We start from the raw sequence: 17,365 nt of genomic DNA on the forward strand, positions 1-17,365 counted from the left end.
TCAACTATTTCCCCATTCAAATCACCGGCCTGTTCCTCCTCAGGCACCTCCCCACTTTCTAGTAAGTCCCCTGCCCCCCACTCCTCTCCAGCGTCCTTGAGTGGGGCATGACAGTCTACACCTGATGAGTGGGAGACAATTAGCCAAGGCACTTTCCCCAACCTGCTCTAAGGCGACCTGGATGTCCTCTGAAAGAGGAGGGGGAGGGCTGCTTGCTGGCTGGCTCAGGGGCATCAGCCTGTCAGAACCAATGGAGGGGAGAAGATTGGTGAGGTGCGGTGAGCAAAGAGAACATCCTGGGAAGCTTGGATCATAGCATGATGAACCCTGGTTCTGACACAGACACAATGGAGTGAGGTTAACTTTGCTCACCTTGCATGCTGTAACCCCAAGCAAAGTGCACTGGCCCACATGATATGGCTCTGACATTTCAGATGGAACCCACCATAAACCTACAAGGCTCAAGTGATGTGGAGTTGCCTCCAGGGTGGGGGACACCTCAACAAGTCCCCTACTCCCATCCCATGGTCTATATCCTAATCTGGATTCACAAAACTGCTGTTTACAAAACAAATAAGAAATTGGAAGCCAAACACAAACTCTGAATGTAACACAGTTTGTCATTTGAGCCTCAGTGAGACATCTCTGTCCACTCTTGATTAAGCATCCTGTCCACTGTCTTCTGCACTAATTTATGAAGATGCTAGAGGCACCATGGATCTCTAGAGGCACCTTCGAAGAGCCTCAAATTTCACCCAGAATTCCATGACAGCCCAAGGTGGGGATACAGCTGGGAGTCAGTGGCTGAGCCTGATGTCCTGACTAATGAAAAAGCACAGGTACAATCAGAGATGTGCTGGTGCTTTGAAAAGTTCAACTAACTTAGCTCTGCTGCTGGTTCATCAATGGGGGCAAATTCCAATGACCTCCTGTTCCCCAAGAAGTGCTCTATGACACCCAAAAATATGTTCCTGAGGACCATGCAGCCCTCAGGAATAATTGGGGGGGTGGCACATGCTACTTCCGGTGAGCAGGGGAGGGGTGAGTTGAAATTCCCTGCCTCATGAACTCTGTTAGCATTAGTCTGGTGCAGTGTTAGTCTGGAACTCTTCAGAAGCACTGGAGCTCCATCAATGCTTCTCCCCTTGCACCAGCACTTCAGGAAGTCAGCCAGTATTTGCATTTAGCAGCACTGAGGCTTCTGGGAGGAACATTTTTTGGCTACCACATAAGCTAAAAGAGTAGAGAAAATATAGCCTAGGGGGTGGATAACAGACAATCCATAGCGCATCTTTGCAAAAGCTATAGCCTGTTTTGGTCATAATGCTACCCAGCATATTGTCAGCTGAGCTTAAGGAATGCTCTGTTCCTTATCCCCAAAACTCAGCACCTTCGAGGGCTTTGCCTACAGTTACCAGGAGCCTTCAGAATGCCCCTTTGTGAGCATTCACTTAGATCTGTCTGAGCTGCAGCTAGTGTCTGGGATTTGGGTAAGGAATGGGTTTAAATGGAACGCACGCTCTATGTGCAGAACCTTGTTTTACATTCCAAGCTGATTTGTGTTGTGTCTGAGCCTTACAAGGTAGGCAAATTTGTATTTCAAACCAGGTAATTACAAAGTTGCACAGCTCCACTAGCAATAATGCAATTCTGAAGGACTGCAAAGAATAACAGATGAAACAGACGGAAATGAGTACCAATGCGCATGCTCTTTGACCATTAGGAGGCATGAAAGTAACTTAAGTATACACTAGAAAGTTTTTTCAAATGACATTGACCTTTGTTTCCCCTGGAAGCTATTCTGTAATGCCTCCAGGTAATTATCCCACAAATGCCCTCACTATTTTGTTGAGATTGGATAATCTGCTTCTGGAAGAGTACAGTGATCCCACATTCTGAAACAGTGTTTGCTGCTTAGCACCTCATTTGTGGCCCAAAGTGAAGTCTGTACACAAGTCAAGGCAGTAATTATTACAGTGTGCCTGGAGAGATCACCTCGCCGTGCTCTTTGGCTGTGTGCTTTGTGTTGCCAGGTCCGCTGTGTGGCAACATTTTGCACACTACGGAGCTCCTTGTCAAAGTTCAACAACCTCTCCTTATCCTGTAGGAATGCAAGGCGGCTGGTACCTCCAGCAAAACAATGAACTGATAAAGATTTGAGGTCTCGTGTGCCATGTTGCATGCCTTACTGCTGAGCCATTGGCATTCCTGGCATAGGTTTTAAGAGGCCTACAACCCACAACAGATTAAGGCACTTTGTTTAATGTGAAGACGTCTTTCATTTGCTATGTGTGTTCTATGCCTCTGGGTTCATCCTGTACTAGCAAAAACATTTGACTCTGGCTTAGAATGCAACACTTTTGAGAAATAACAACTTTCTTTTAAAAACATGCACAAGTATAGATCGTAATAATCCACAATGCTGCCATTATCATCATCATGGAGGACTTGCACTGATTTTATACTTGTATCTATTTCCAAACGAGCCGGAAATGTTATGATCCTTATGAACACATAACCATAAGAACAGCCCTGCTGGATCAGGCCCAGGGCCCATCTAGTCCGCATCCTGTTTCACACAGTGGCCCACCAGATGCCGCTGGAAGCCTACAGGCAGTGTTGATGACATGCCCTCTCTCCTGCTGTTAATTCCCTGCAACTGGTACTCAGAGAAATCCTGCCTTGGAGGCTGGAGGTGACCTATAGCCCTCCAACTAGTAGCCGATGATAGACCTCTCCTCAATGAAGTTATCCATACCCCTCCTAAATCCATCTGGGTGTTGGCTGTCACCACATCTTGTGGCAGAGAATTCCACAAGTTGATTATGCGTTGAGGACGTTTGCTGGTCCTAAATTTCCTGGCAATCAATTTCATGGGATGACCCCTGGTTCTAGTGTTATGTGAGAGGGAGAAGAATTTCTCTCTATCCACTTTCTCCACACCATGCATGATTCTATAGACCTCTATCATGTCTCCCCGCAGTCATCTTTTTTCTAAACTAAACAGCCAGGTGTTGTAGCCTTGCCTCATAAGGAAGGTGCTCTAGACCCCTGATCATCTTGGTTGCCCTCTTCTGCACCTTTTCCAGTTTTACAATGTCCTTCTTTAGATGTGGTGACCAGAATTGCATACAGTACTCCAAATGTGGCCGCACCTTGGTTTTGTATAAGGACTTTATAATATTAGCAGTTTTCTTTTCAATCCCCTTTCTAATTATTCCTAGCATGGAACTGGCCTTTTTCACAGCTGCTGCACATTGAGTTGACACTTTCAACGAGCTGTCCACCACGACCTCAAGATCCCTCTCCTGGTCAGTCACCGACAGCTCAGATCCCATCAGCGTATATTTGAAGTTGGGGTTTTTCGTCCCAATGTACATCACTTTACACTTGCCAACATTGAACCACATTTGCCACTTTGTCGCCCACTTACCCAGTTTGGAGAGATCCTTTTGGAGCTCCTCACAATCCGTTTTGGATTTCACTACCCAAAAGAGTTTGGTATCATCTGCAAATTTGGCCACCTGGCTGCTTACCCCCCTTCTTCTAGATCATTTATGAATAATTAAAAAGCACCAGTCCCAGTACAGATCCCTGGGGGACCCCACTTCTTACTTCCCTCCATTGTGAAAACTCTCCATTTATAACTATCCTCTCTTTCCTGTCCTTCAACCAGTTAGCAATCCACACATGTACTTGTCCCCTTATCCCATGACCGCTAAGTTTCCTCAGGAGTCTTTGATGACAAACTTTGTCAAAAGCTTTTTGGAAGTCCAAGTATCCTATGTCAACTGGATCACCTTGATCCACACACTTGTTGACACTTTCAAAGAACTCCAAAAGTTTTGTGAGGCAAGATTTACCCTTGCAAAAGCCATGCTGCTTCTCTCTCAGCAGGGCCTGTTGTTCTATGTGCTTTACAATTTTATCCTTTAGCATGCTTTCCATCAATTTGCCTGGAACAGCTTACTGGCCTGTAATTTCCCAGATTGCCCATGCATCCCTTTTCGAAAACTGGTGTTACATTGGCTACTTTCCATTCCTCCAGTACAGAGTCTGATTTCAGGGATAAGTTATATATTTTAGCAACGAGGTGGGCAATTTCACATTTGAGTTCTTTAAGGACATGTGGATGGATGCCATCTGGCCCTGGCGATTTGCTAGTTTTTAGTTTTTCCAGGCAGTTTAGAACATCATCTCTTGTCAATCCTATCTTACTCCTTTCTTTAGCCTCCATCCCTGAAAAGCCTGGTTCAGGAACAGGCATATGCTCAGTATCCTCTGCCGTGAAGATGGACGCAAAGAACTCATTTAGTTTCTCTGCAACCTCCATATCTTCCTTAATAATCCCTTTTGCTCCCTCATTGTCTAATGGTCCAACTGCCTCCCTGGCAGGTTTGTTGCATCTAATGTATTTAAAGAAGTTTTTGTTATTCCCCTTGATGCTTTTAGCAAAATGTTCCTCAAACTCTCTTTTCACCTCCCTTATTGTCACCTTGCATTTCTTTTGCCAGAGTTTGTGTTCCTTTGTGTTCTCTTCATTTGGACAGGCCTTCCAATTTTGGAAGGAAGTCTTCTTCCCTTTTATGGCTTCCTTGACTTTACCAGTTAGCCATGCTGGCATCTTCCTGGACTTAGTGGTACCTTTCCTCCTTTTGGGTATACAATCTAACTGGGCTTCTAGTATTGTAGTTTTGAGTAAACTCCATGCATTCTGGAGTGAAGTGACTCTCCTGATTTTCCCTTTGAGCTTTATTTTCACCATACTCCTCATTTTAGAGAAGTTTCCTCTTCTAAAATTCAAAGTGTCTGTGTTAGCCTTCCTTGCTGATTCTCTCCCCACATGTATGCTGAAGTTGATTGCACTATGGTCACTGTTCCCTAAAGTGTCAATGACACTGACATCCCGCACCAGGTCCTGGGTGCCACTCAAGATTAAGTCCAAGGTCGCCTGCTCTCTGGTTGGTTCCAAGACCAACTGTTCTAGGGCACAGTCATTCAGTGTATCTAGAAATGTGACCTCTCTGTCATTACCTGACTGTTAATTTACCCAGTCTATGTGTGGGTAATTGAAGTCACCCATTATTACAGCCCTGCCTCTCCTTGAAGCTTCCTTGATTTCCTCCTGCACCTCCCAGTCACTGTCAGCGTTTTGATCCAGAGGGCAATACCACATCCCCAGTACCACGTTCCCTTTCAGGCCTTGTATTGTCACCCACAGGGTTTCTGTGGAGGACTCCAGTCCACCTAGGTTTTCTACTTTGTTAGATTCTATGCCTTCTTTAACATACAGTGCTACTCCACCTCCAAGGCGCCCCTCCCTGTCCTTTCCATAGAATTTATATCCAGGGATAACAGTGTCCCACTGGTTCTCGCTGTTCCACCATGTTTCTGTTATGCCCACTATATCTATTTCTGCATTAGCAACCAAGCATGCCAGCTCACCCATCTTGGCTCGGAGGCTTCTGGCATTGGCATATAAGCACCTATACGCTCAATCTCTACCTGATGTGTGCGATCTTTCTTTTGACTCTTTGACCAGCTGGCACAGGCTTCTATCTGCTCTTTATGCGGTTCTGCTCTGTCCCCTTCTGTTTTATCTGAATCCTTTGTACCCTCACACTTTAAAGGATGGCTTTTGCCAAATGGGATACTGCCCAGCTCCCATTGGCTGTTCCCCAGCTATCATTTAAAAAACTTCTCTGCAACCTTTTTGATTTTGATTTGAGCGCCAGCAGTCTGGTTCCATCTTGGTTCAAGTGCAGCCTGTCCCTTTTGTACAGGCCTTGCTTGCCCCAAAATGTGTCCCTGTGCCTAACAAATCTAAACCCCTCCTCCCGGCACCAGTGTCTCATCCATGCATTGAAACCCCTCAGCTCTGCCTGTCTCACTGTACCTGCGTGTGGAACAGATAGCATTTCTGAGAATGCTACCTTGGGGGTAGCATAGAGCACATGCAAGTGAGATGGAAGTTCCAGCAATCTTGGGTTAACCCACAGATAAGTCTGTTTTCACAGACATTTGAAGAATAATCCCTGAAGTGGGCATCCACCCCCAGAACTGCCCCAATGGAGTGGAAATTATGTGCATTCAGAGGGTACTTAACAGACAATCAAGTAGTTGAATCTAATGGAACTCTGTTCCATTGTGGTGAGGAGTGGGGAAGGAGGGTTTGAACAAAAAGAATGGGGAATTTGCTGCTTGAAGAACGTTCCCTCAAGATAGTCACAACTCTTTCTCCTTGTAAGGAGGAAAGTGCATAAATCCCTTTTGGTTTTCTCAGCAGACATTTCACAAAGGGGGAGAAGTTTGACACATTCAATCTTTTGGTGTGAGTTGTTCACCACTCAAAATAACATAGAAACCTATGTGTCTGAACTCTCCTGAGGAACAGAGAGGGAAGCTGCATACTGAATCTGTTAATCTGCTGATCATTGTATGTGTGCATGTGCACGGGGACACACACATACACAGTCACACAATGAACCCAGGACATTCATCATTCTTTTCAAACTAAGTATATACCACAACGTTTTGTTGCAGGTTCATACTTGTTAATCTGAAGGGGGAAAACTAAGTTGATTTTTCCATTGCCTAGTTAGTTCATTCAGATTACTTTACAAGTTAATTATGCATCATACCACAGGCAATTTGCCTTGTTCTGATATGTCGCGTTATAACTATGCTGTGACTTTTTAATGGTCTTATATTTTGTCTCTTTGTGCTCTCTGTAATAAGATGGCTGCATTTAACAGTCCTGCTACTCATAGTGGTTCTTCACCTGAAGTGCTGACTCATTATCAGCCCCTGAAGTTCTGTGGTGCCAGTACTTAAGGTACAAGCCCACTGCATTTAACTTTATCCTCTTTGAGCACTCACTGATGTGAATAAATGTGAGGGAGCAATAATTTAACATAGTTCTTGCCCTTGCCAGAGTTGTAACCAAGCAACAAATGGACATGAAAATTGAACCGAATTCTCACTCCTCTCCAGGTGGCCCGCTGAAGTTCCTGCTGCCTCATGTTGGCAGAGCAGTTAGGACTATGCTCATTTGGATGTTCTCAGCTATAATAATCAGCCTGTAATTACCAGCCTGAGTACAAAATAGGTAGCCAGAGAAGAGGGGGAGAAATGGAAATTATGTTGTGTACAACAACCTCTTCTTGTTGGATTATCTTTCTCTCCACCCCCCACCCCCAACTTCCACATGCATCCTGGATATGCTGGCTGCAAGCCAGAAAAAATGATTGCATGCCTACAAGAGATAGAAGTATGCATTCCGGTTATTATCTTGTTTTGTGTGACTGCAACTACTACTGCTGAACCTGCAGGCTGCTGGTAAGAGGCACATATGAGGCGTGGTGTTATCTGGCATCAGAACTAGCTCAATACATTCCCTTTGCTGTGACTGGCAGCACCTTTCCAAGGTACTAGAGAGTTGGTCTTGTGGCAGCAAGCATGACCTATCCCCTTTGCTAAGCAGAGTCCACCCTGACTGCATATGAATGGGAGAGTACATGTGTGAGCACTGTAAGATGTTCCCCTTAGGGGATGGCACCACTCTGGAAAGAGCATCTGCATGCTTGCATGTGGAAGGTTCCATGTTCTCTCCCTGGCATCTCCAAGATTGGGCTGAGAGAGATTCCTGCCTGTAAGCTTGGAGAAGCCGCTGCCAGTCTGTGTAGACAATACTGAGCTAGATGGACCAATGGTCTGACTTGGTATAAGGCAGCTTCCCATGTTCCTGTGTTCCAGGAGTTACTACAAGGGCTAGCAAGCACTCCCTCCAAAATATTTCAAGCTTCCCCTTTTACTCCTCTGTCTACCAGACTGCAACTTGACAGCAAAGTCTCAAGACGAGACAGTCATAGTATATTATGGTCCTATAGTTTAAAAAGCCTCCATTGTTTAAAGACGCCTCATTCACTCTACCCCAGAACAAGCTACAGAAGTCAGTGCAGTCAGGTAGGGAGAAGACTCATCAATTGCCTTAATTACCTTTATTACCTTCATTATCTTATCTATATTTAATGTATAGTAGGAACATAGGAATCTGCCTTATACCAAGTCAGATCATTGGTCCATCTAGCTCAGTGTTGTTTACACAGATTACCTGGAGATGATGCCAGGGATTGAACCTGGGACCTTCTTCATCCCAGCATGCAGATACTTTCCCACTAAGCTCTGGCCCCATCCTCTAAGGGGAATATCTTATAGCATTCACATGTAGTCTCCCATCCAAATGCAAACCAAGGCAGACCTTGAGCCCTTTCTCACAATTGCAGAAAGGGCTCAGACAGGGCAAGGGGAGGAAGCCTCCAAATGCTTACTTCCCTTGCAGACCATGCACTTCTTGTTGCTGGGTGGCCGGATCGGCCACCCAGATGATTACAGGCTTCTGCCGGCAGCTCTGAGGGTCAAGGTTCCAGGACACATTGCCCCATGACACCCCACCCCTCGGAAGTCCCATTATGCACTGTGCGAGTGCATGGAGCATTATGGGGATCTTCCCCTCCCTTCCCCAAAGCTGGCTGGAAGCCCCGCAATGTGCAGGGGCTGGCAGATTATCAATAAAAAGGGGTTAGGAGAGCGCTTGCTTAAGAGGGTGGTTCTGGAGGCAGGTTTGCCACTGAGGAGCTGCAGGGATTGGGCACAAGCCTGGTGGTACACATGCACAGGCAAAACTGGGCTGGGCTTCCTTAGGCCAGTTTTGCCTGCGCATGTGAATAGCTTCCTTGCTTAGCAAGGGGGACAATTCATGCTTGCTTCCACTAAACCAGCTCTCTTCCTCACTCCCCTAATAATGTTTTCTGTCACCTCTTTGCTTCCCCAGACTAATGTTCTAGAGCAGGCTTCCCCAACCTGCGGCCCTCCAGATGTTGCTGAACTTCAACTCCCAGCATCCCTAGCCGCAATGTATTGTGGCTGGGTATGCTAGGAGTTGTAGTTCAGCAACATCTGGAGGGCCGCAGGTTGGGGAAGCCTGCTCTAGAGTCACGAGTGTCTACACAGCTTTGCTTGGCAGGACCATTTTAACTGAAGAAATGAAGGACCTTTGGACACTTGAGGCAGGGCCCCAAACACTGTTCCTATCCCACTGCTCCTCTCCTCAGCTGCTGTCTCCTGGCCATTACCCTCTTCCATCTCCTCCTCCTCCACATAGAGCCACTCTGTTCTGATCCTTGAAACGCAATATTTGAACAGGAGGAAGATGAAGCAGAAGAGGAAGTGTGGTGGTCTAGAGCGTCTCCCTGGAAATACTCTATCCAATCCTCTCTCCTACTCTTCTGTTTCTCTTTTTCAAATACAACGCATCAAGAAGGAGGAGGATGGAATGGCTTTTCATGCACAGTCACCAAGCTAGGTTGTGGCAAGAGAGGAAGAGGGTGGCAGTGGGGTTGCAGGTGCAGAAAAAAAGCAATTGTGGTGGTAGTAAAAAAAAACCCACGCTTTTGCATGAACAGCAATTCTAGTTATTAAAAAAACTGAGGCAAAATTGGGTCAGAAGTACAGGTGGCCCTCATTACCGTGGGTTCTGTTCCCGCCTATTTCCACAGATAACAAAACTTCAAATAAAGAGGCCTTAACCCTATGGAGATTGGGTTCCTAAGCATGCTGAAGGGTGCTGAAAATCACAAGAAAAAGCAGGGGGCAGCAGAAATAAGTGCAGTATCTTGCTTTCCAGCAATGCCCCCCAAACTTCCAAATCCTCAAATGTTTTCCCCCCCTTTTTTTAGGGTTTGGGTTTTGTTTTCTTTTTCAGAAAAGAGCCACAAAATGGCTCTTGAGGGGGCAAGATATGCTAATTTTCCCCCTGACTCCCAAAAAATTCAACCTGAAATTTCTTTTAGTTCATGCACATACACAGTAGTCATTGTGAGGAAATAGGTTCTATTGATTTTGTGTCTAGAGCAGACATGCAAATCAGGTTCGTCTCTGCTTTGACATTGAGCATTCTATTGAGGGTGGAAATATCACAGACCATTTTTGTAAGTCCTCTTCTATCAGCAAATGCTAGGCAAGAGAAAACCTTCAATTTATACAGGCAGGTTTGATGTGACAGATTCAAATCACAGAAAAAATGACTGTAGACACAGGATAATAAAGCAGAAAGCAACAGCTCTGGAAATGGAATATTACAACTGCCTGGAGGAAAAATTGACATCAGTGATAGTTTAAACAGAAATTAATTAAGCAACTTCTTTGTCTACAATCCTTGTCGGAAGATACAGTTATCAGAGTGTCATAAGGGCTTACTCAAAGGATCCAAACTGCAGCAATTTGTGTCACTATTTTCCTTTCTGATGATGTTATATGTAGGCTTTTGTTGTAGGCTTTTGTTGATTTAAGGAGTATTTTTAATTCAAGGAGCAGCTGCCATTATGAATTAAGGGCTGCTCATAGGGTTGCTAACTAGAGGCTTTTATAGAGGACATGGAACTATTTGGGGGACCAAATGAATTTTTTTGGCATTAGAAGGAATAGGGACTATTTGGGGGGACCAAACAACTTTTGCATTTGTTGTAGTGTCCAAAGTTCTGGGGAGCAGCTGGAACATTTTTGTTCACTCCGAACACTTTGTTCTCTTGAGCAGCTTCTCTTCCTCTGTCTCCTTCCCCTGCCAGCATCCTACTGACCATCCATCCAACTGGGAAGCTAGAGTGGAGGTTCTGCTTCAGTGATGCAGGAGCAGAACCACATGATGCAGGACAATGGATAGGTGGGCCCGGTAGATGCAGCTTGCTTGTTTCGTGCAGTGGTGGTTGCAGTGAGAAGTTAGCTCACTCCGTTGGCAGTTAGCTAACTGACTTCACTGAGTAAAAAGGCAACTTTTAAAGTGGTGAATCTCTTCTGTTTATCATGGGAAGAGCAACTGGCCCTACCCAACCCCAGCACAACATTCCTTCAGTGGCTGATGCTGGGTGTGTGTGTGTGTGTGTGTGTGTGTGTGTGTGTGTGTGTGTGTGTGTGTGTGTGTTAGATTGTGAGCCCTTTGGGGACAGGGAAGCATCTTATTATTTATTTTACTTTGAAAACTACTGTGAAAAGTGGTATATAAATGTTTGCAGTCATAGAGAACAGCAAGTTAGTGGGAGACCATGCACGTACCACTGCAAAGAGGCTGGCTCGGGAACTGGCTGTCGGCCCTGCCTCGAGCCAAGAGGTGAAGTTGCTGGCCTGGCTGGGGAAAGCAGGGTAGGTGGCCCATTAGGGAAGAGGACAGAGGACTGTGTGTGTGGTAAACTTAACCAGGTGAGGGATTTATGGCTAAGAAGCTGGGAACTTGAGAACTCTGCACCTAGACAGCAGGCTGAGCAGACATACAGTTCACCTGGTCATTAGCTTCACAGTGGTGAGCTGTATTTATTCTCAAATTATCCAGTTTTTCTCAGAATATGCATATATAATACCAATAAATGTATGCAAATTTTATGCAAAGTGGAGATTTTTTGGAGAACATTTTGTTGAAAAGTGTCCTCTATTTGGGTTATGGATCTCGACTTTTTTCACCCCCTGGACCTGGCAACCCTACTGCTCACAGATGCCCACACAAATTCTGACAAAAACTTCTGGTTCCTGGCCTCCATCTGATTCTAATGATACCTTCTAGCATGAAGAAGTAGGGATGTGCATGAATCGATTTTTTTTCTATTCAATTTGTACCCGAATCGAATCGCCCCCAATTTGTTTTGGGTCCGAATCTGGCCAGCTAGCACAGGGGTGATTTGTTTTGCCCACAAAACTCCCAAAACAGGTAGATTTGGGTACAAATCATTTTGTGCCCAAATCAATTCGCACAGACAGCAGGCTTAGGCAGTTAAATTCTCTCAGCAGCAGGAAGGGGGTGAGGAAAAATTATCTTTTCCTCAATCAGGGAAGCAGTAACAAAAAACAGAGAATCCACTCCAGGCAACTGGTCGGCAAGGCAAAGCAAAGCTCCTCTGACTCTCTCTCTCCCTTTTCCCATGAGGCAGAAAGGCAGAATGGTGTCTGCCTGCCTTCTTAAGTTTCCAGACATTTGAAAATTCCTCCTTTGAACTCTCCCCACTTTTGTCCCTTCTTTGACCCTTCCCCTAGCCAATTCTGGGTCAGTTATCCCTGGCAACACAAGATTTGAATGGAAACAAGCCAATCTAAAACCAGAGGGGAATCGCCAGCCAATCGGTGCACACTGTAAATCACCAGTCTGAAGCTTGGGAGGGTGGGATTAAAAAAAAAAAATTCCTGACACAAAATGTAGACAGTGAGATTGCCACAAATAGAAGTCTGAATCTATGAATTTTTCAGGTCGCTGGGCCCGAATCTGGCTAGCTAGCACAGGAGCGATTTGTTTAGTCCACAAATCGCCCCAAACAGGTAGATTTGGCAAATCGATTTGCACATCCCTATGAAGAAGGACTATACTATTCAAGTCATGGTTGACTATAGCCATGGGCATTCTTTTTAGTTCAATTCAGAAACGGACATTCCTCAGTGATGGAGCAGTTGCTTTTGTATGCAGAAACTCCTGGATTCAACTTCTGGTATCTTCCGATAGAGCTGGGAAAGACCCCTATCTGAAGGCATCAAAATCCGTTGCTTTTGGGCTATTATACATAAGAAACTATTTAAGCTAGGGGCGCTACCTGGAAATATGCCCCTGAGAGCTGCAAACCCTCTTGGTTGCAATGAGCACTTCTGGGGGTGAGGGGAGATCAGCCAAAATCTCTTTTTCCATTATGAGCCATAGAACATTCAACTGATATAGCAGCTGAGCACTGTGAGCTAAGAAAGTGCGTCTTCTGAACCCAATAGTTATTTATTGTTTATTATGTATTTGTTTGATTTATATACCGCCCTTCCAAAATGGCTCAGGGCGGTTAATGGCTCAGGGTAGTTATGAGCTGCAGCAACATCCCCTGTTGGCTCAGTTCCAAGTAGCTCCCATTCAGTTCTAGAGGAGAGATAAATAGGCTACAAACTAGGACATGGCAGAGAAGGAACAAAACCTGCCTTTCACCTGAGACTATGGGGTCACCTAGGCAGAGGCGCTCTTACCCCTGGACTCTGGGGCTGAGGTCCAGGGCCCGCTGACAGAGAGTCTAATACCCGTTGACAAAGAGCAACAGCTGCAGGAGAGCCAAATTGCCTTCCCAGAAACACCTGGCTGGGTAATGTGGAAGCAGGATACTGGACTAGATGAACCTTTGGTCTGATCCAGCAGGCCAAAATTTGTTCTCACTTTCACATAGAGGTAGCAGGGTGTATGGCATTCCCTCTAAGGGTCTCTAAAATATGTGTGCCCACACAATGGGCACACTTTCTATGGCTAAAAAGGGATTGTTGCCAGAGTTTCCAGAATATTTGATTTTTATACTTATTTACTATCCCACTGGCTTATTATTTAAAATATTTATTTTCTATCCCACTGGCTCATGGTGGGATACAGGAGTTGTGTGTGAAATAGGAAGATTCATATCCATGAAAGGAAATTCCAATTCTTCCAGTAGAGCCAAAGGAAAGGGAATAAACCTACCTTCCTTCCTTCCTTCCTTCCTTCCTTCCTTCCTTCCTTCCTTCCTTCCTTCCTTCCTTCCTTCCTTCCTTTCTCTCTCTTTTTTTCTTTCTCTCTTTCTTTTTCTTTCTCTCCCTCCCTCTCTCTCTCCTTCCTTGGCAGTCAAATGGGATGCAAGCTGGTTACCTTGTTTTTCCCTCTTATTCTCTTGCAGCCGTAAGTGAAGGATCAGCTCCTCAGCAGACATCCATGTTACCGCAGACACAGCCTGAACATCCCAGCACCGAGGATGCCCCAAGCAGGACAATTCCCACAGCGTGTGTCCGGCCTACACATCCTCTCCGCAGTTTTGCCAACCCCTTGCTACCTCCACCAATGAGTGCAATCGAACCGAAAGTCCCTTATACACCACTTTTATCTCAAACAGGTGAGCAAACTCTCAAAGCAAGTGCTCGTCAGAGAACAAATACTTGTTTACGCAGAATATGTTCTGACAAATAGCTCTAATTTCTCCTATTACTTTCCTTCCAGTATCTCCCAGTTAGGACATTGCAAATCTTCATACTGTGTTTAGAACCCAAAGGGAATTAGACTTTAAGAGTTCTTTGAAAGTTCACATATCTGGAAAAAGCTGGATAATACCGCTTCAGGGCTAGCCCTACAATGAACTGAGATCAAAGCTGTACTCTAGGCATTGGACTGGGGTAGATAAGGAGGATCGGAAGATGTTGGACAGCTTTCCAAAGCTTGCTGGCTCTTAGATTGAACTAGAAATAGCTGATGAATGCACAGTGGGTTTTTTGCTTTAACCAACAACAGAGGAAAGAGGTCAGCTTGCACCGCCCTACCTGTGCAGTGGCTTCTGGCAATGGACATAGACTGATTACAGAGGCTTGCACTGATTGCTGGAGTTTATTGTGTAGACACAAAGCAACAGCCATTCTCACTCACTGTAGAGAGTTACGGCTACCAACCAATATTTTATTTATTTATGAGTCTTTCTATCACGTTCTTCCTCCAAGGAGCCCAAAGCGGTTATATATGTGCTTATGCTTATCCCCGAACCTCACCAAAATCTCACCAAACCGCGGATACTCAGGTCACGGTTAGCAAGACCTGCCACAATTTCCCAGTCGCCGATACTTAAAACCATGATTGGGAAACCTGCAGTTGGTGAGGGATGGCTCTAAACAGAATCGCCACTTTTAAAGGGTGCCACTTTGCAAAGTTAGCAGGGCTGACTCTCCATCCCCTCCCAAACAATCCTGTTACCTTTCTAGTGGTGGGAACAGCAACAACCAGTGAGGACTGGGAGATCTTTCCTTCCCCCGCTGGTCAAACCTTTCCAAGCTTGAGCTCGAATGAGATCTATAGGGACTTTGGAAGGTCATCTTCCCCCCACCTTCTGGAAGGTATTGTCCTCCTAAAGTTTGTTTCCAAGCTTGAGCCTGGAGAACGTTACTGACATCTCTGGCTGTAACAACATTTTCCTACAGTTCATATACTGCAAAATGGAGATTGTTTGAAGTCTTACGATCACATTCAGCTACTCTGTATGTTCCCGTTGGTTAATCCCTGACAGATAGGAATTACACAACAATTGGGGTGAGGGAGAGAGAAGCATAGCGTTTTTCACTTCAAACACCTGCTGTCCATCACTAAATAATCCACTTTTGACAGCAGACAGAAGGTCCACAAATCCTGCATATCAAGGGGACACTTTAAACTAACTACTGCTGGAACTGAATCTTGAAATCCAGTGGGTCATCTTTATCGACTGAGGTACAGCCCATCCAGCTCACCATATGCTTACAAGCAATTCTTTTTATACATTTACATGGGATATTGCCTGAGCAACACAATTAAGGAGCAACACGTCATGAATTTTGGGGTGAGGGAGGAACAGTTTTGTAATATAAGACTGACAGTTAAGGTTTGTGATTTGAAGGTACCACTGTCCTGGCCCTTCTTCATATACACCAAAGAGTTGACCCAACTGCATTTCAAAGCCTTTGATGGTGACAGTGGAAGGTCATACCTGATTTTCAGGGCAAGGATTTTCAGGGCAAAGATGCTCTGCCATCCCTAGTCATCAAGGAGTGTGGAAAGCGCCAGGCAAACATGCAGCATATGGGACTCAAATGTGTTGAACTTTGACTGGATCCTGCCCATGATTTCCTAGATCTGGGAGAATAGGAACAGGACATTTTTATTGATTGATCGATCGATCGATTTAAAATGAGTTTCTGCTAGAACGTTCAGATTAAATATCCGTATTTTAAGGACCATTTTTAAAATTAAAAATGTCTGTTCCCTTTTTTACATATTACACTAACCGTATTTACAAGTCTTTTCAAAGAAGTGTGTTAGAGATTGGCGGTGTGGGGGGAGGGGGAAGGAAGACTTTTAGCATTACTAGCAAAGTAATTTCAAGTCTCCTTTATCTCTTTTGTTTGGCAAAATGACCTTCATTTACTTAATCTGAAGATCCTATTTCCTCTCCACATTTTTATTGGATTGCAGCCTTGTGGAATTCCACAAGGATCCCACCCTTGTTGAAGCCTTGACCATAGTCAAAGCATGGACTGGCTTAGTCCTCTTTCAGGTTAAAGATAAAATGCCTGATGGAGCACATGTTCAGCCTACTGCATTATAGATCTGACATAAATTCTACAAAGCACTGGAGAACACTGAATTTTTTTTCCTCCTTCACAAGTGAAAAATTCTATTTTAGCCATTGAAATGATCAGAAGCACTTTAAGCAAACTGGGATTATAGGCGCCCATTTGTCTTGTGTGGCTGTTATGTGTGTGAAAGTAAAGGAAATGTGATCTCTTAAATGGCAGTGGTGATCTGTAACTTTAGCCCTTTGGGATCGCCACATCTTTGTGGGGGAAAGGAAGCATTGGATTTCATAAGAGTTCAAGAACTGTTTTTTGCTAGACCAAGATTTTGTCACCAGGGCGATGCTCTTGAGGGTCCCATGATGGTGATACATGCAAACGTGAGAAATACTACATTCTACAGAATTAGATCCCCTTGGTCCATTAGTCCTAATGCTGTAATCTTGCAGGAGTTCTTATGTTCCTACAGAACAGACCAGCTGGATCAGGCCAAAGGTTTATAAGATGCAGCATCTTGCTTAGGGATGTGCAAATTGATTTAGCTGATTCGGGTGATTTGGAGACAAAACAAATCACCCTTGTGGTGCATTAGCAAGATTCAGGTACAAATCGAATCGTGCCTGATTCAATTCAAATCGAGATTCGGATCCCTCCTATTAATTTCCCCAGATTCCCAGCTTCCATTTAAAAAAAACAAAAACAAAACTAAGGTCTAGCCCTTGTAGAAGTGGAGTTATGGAGCAAAATATGTGGTTACTATTTTTCAAGTGTTTGGATTCTTTGGTGTATAATAACTTTCCCTCAATAAATCTCTATGAGGATTCATTACACACCTTCATTTCTTCTACTCATTTTGACTATCTTTTGGGCAGTGGAACCTAGGAACATAAGAACATAGGAGGCTGCCATATACTGAGTCAGACCATTGGTTTATCTAGCTCAGTATTGTCTTCACACAGACTGGCAGCAGCTTCTCCAAGGTTGCAGGCAGGAATCTCTCTCAGCCCTGTCTGGAAGATGCCAGGGAGGGAACTTGGAACCTTCTGATGAGGGGAATATCTTACAGTGCTCACACTTCTAGTCTCCTATTCATTTGTAACCAGGGTGGACCTGCTTAGCTAAGGGGACAAGTCATGCTTGCTACCAGACCAGCTCTCCTCCCATGACAATGCCAACTGTCAATTGTCATGTGCCAACTACACCCCACTCCCACCCACAAGGCAGTCAGTTTATGTTCTAGGATTTT

General features: G+C 44.8%; 1 protein-coding gene across 1 annotated transcript in view; it reads left to right on the plus strand.

Moving 5' to 3' along the window:
- Positions 1-17,365, plus strand: part of DCC (DCC netrin 1 receptor) — a 1,362,689-nt gene that overhangs the window by 1,325,408 nt on the left and 19,916 nt on the right. Inside the window, exon 26 of the mRNA XM_053300600.1 lies at positions 13,710-13,922. Within this exon, the coding sequence (XP_053156575.1) occupies positions 13,710-13,922 (213 nt within the window). The remainder of the gene's footprint in view (positions 1-13,709; positions 13,923-17,365) is intronic.

This window comes from Hemicordylus capensis, chromosome 2, assembly GCF_027244095.1.
Source record: "Hemicordylus capensis ecotype Gifberg chromosome 2, rHemCap1.1.pri, whole genome shotgun sequence".
In the NCBI taxonomy this organism is placed as follows: domain Eukaryota; kingdom Metazoa; phylum Chordata; class Lepidosauria; order Squamata; family Cordylidae; genus Hemicordylus; species Hemicordylus capensis.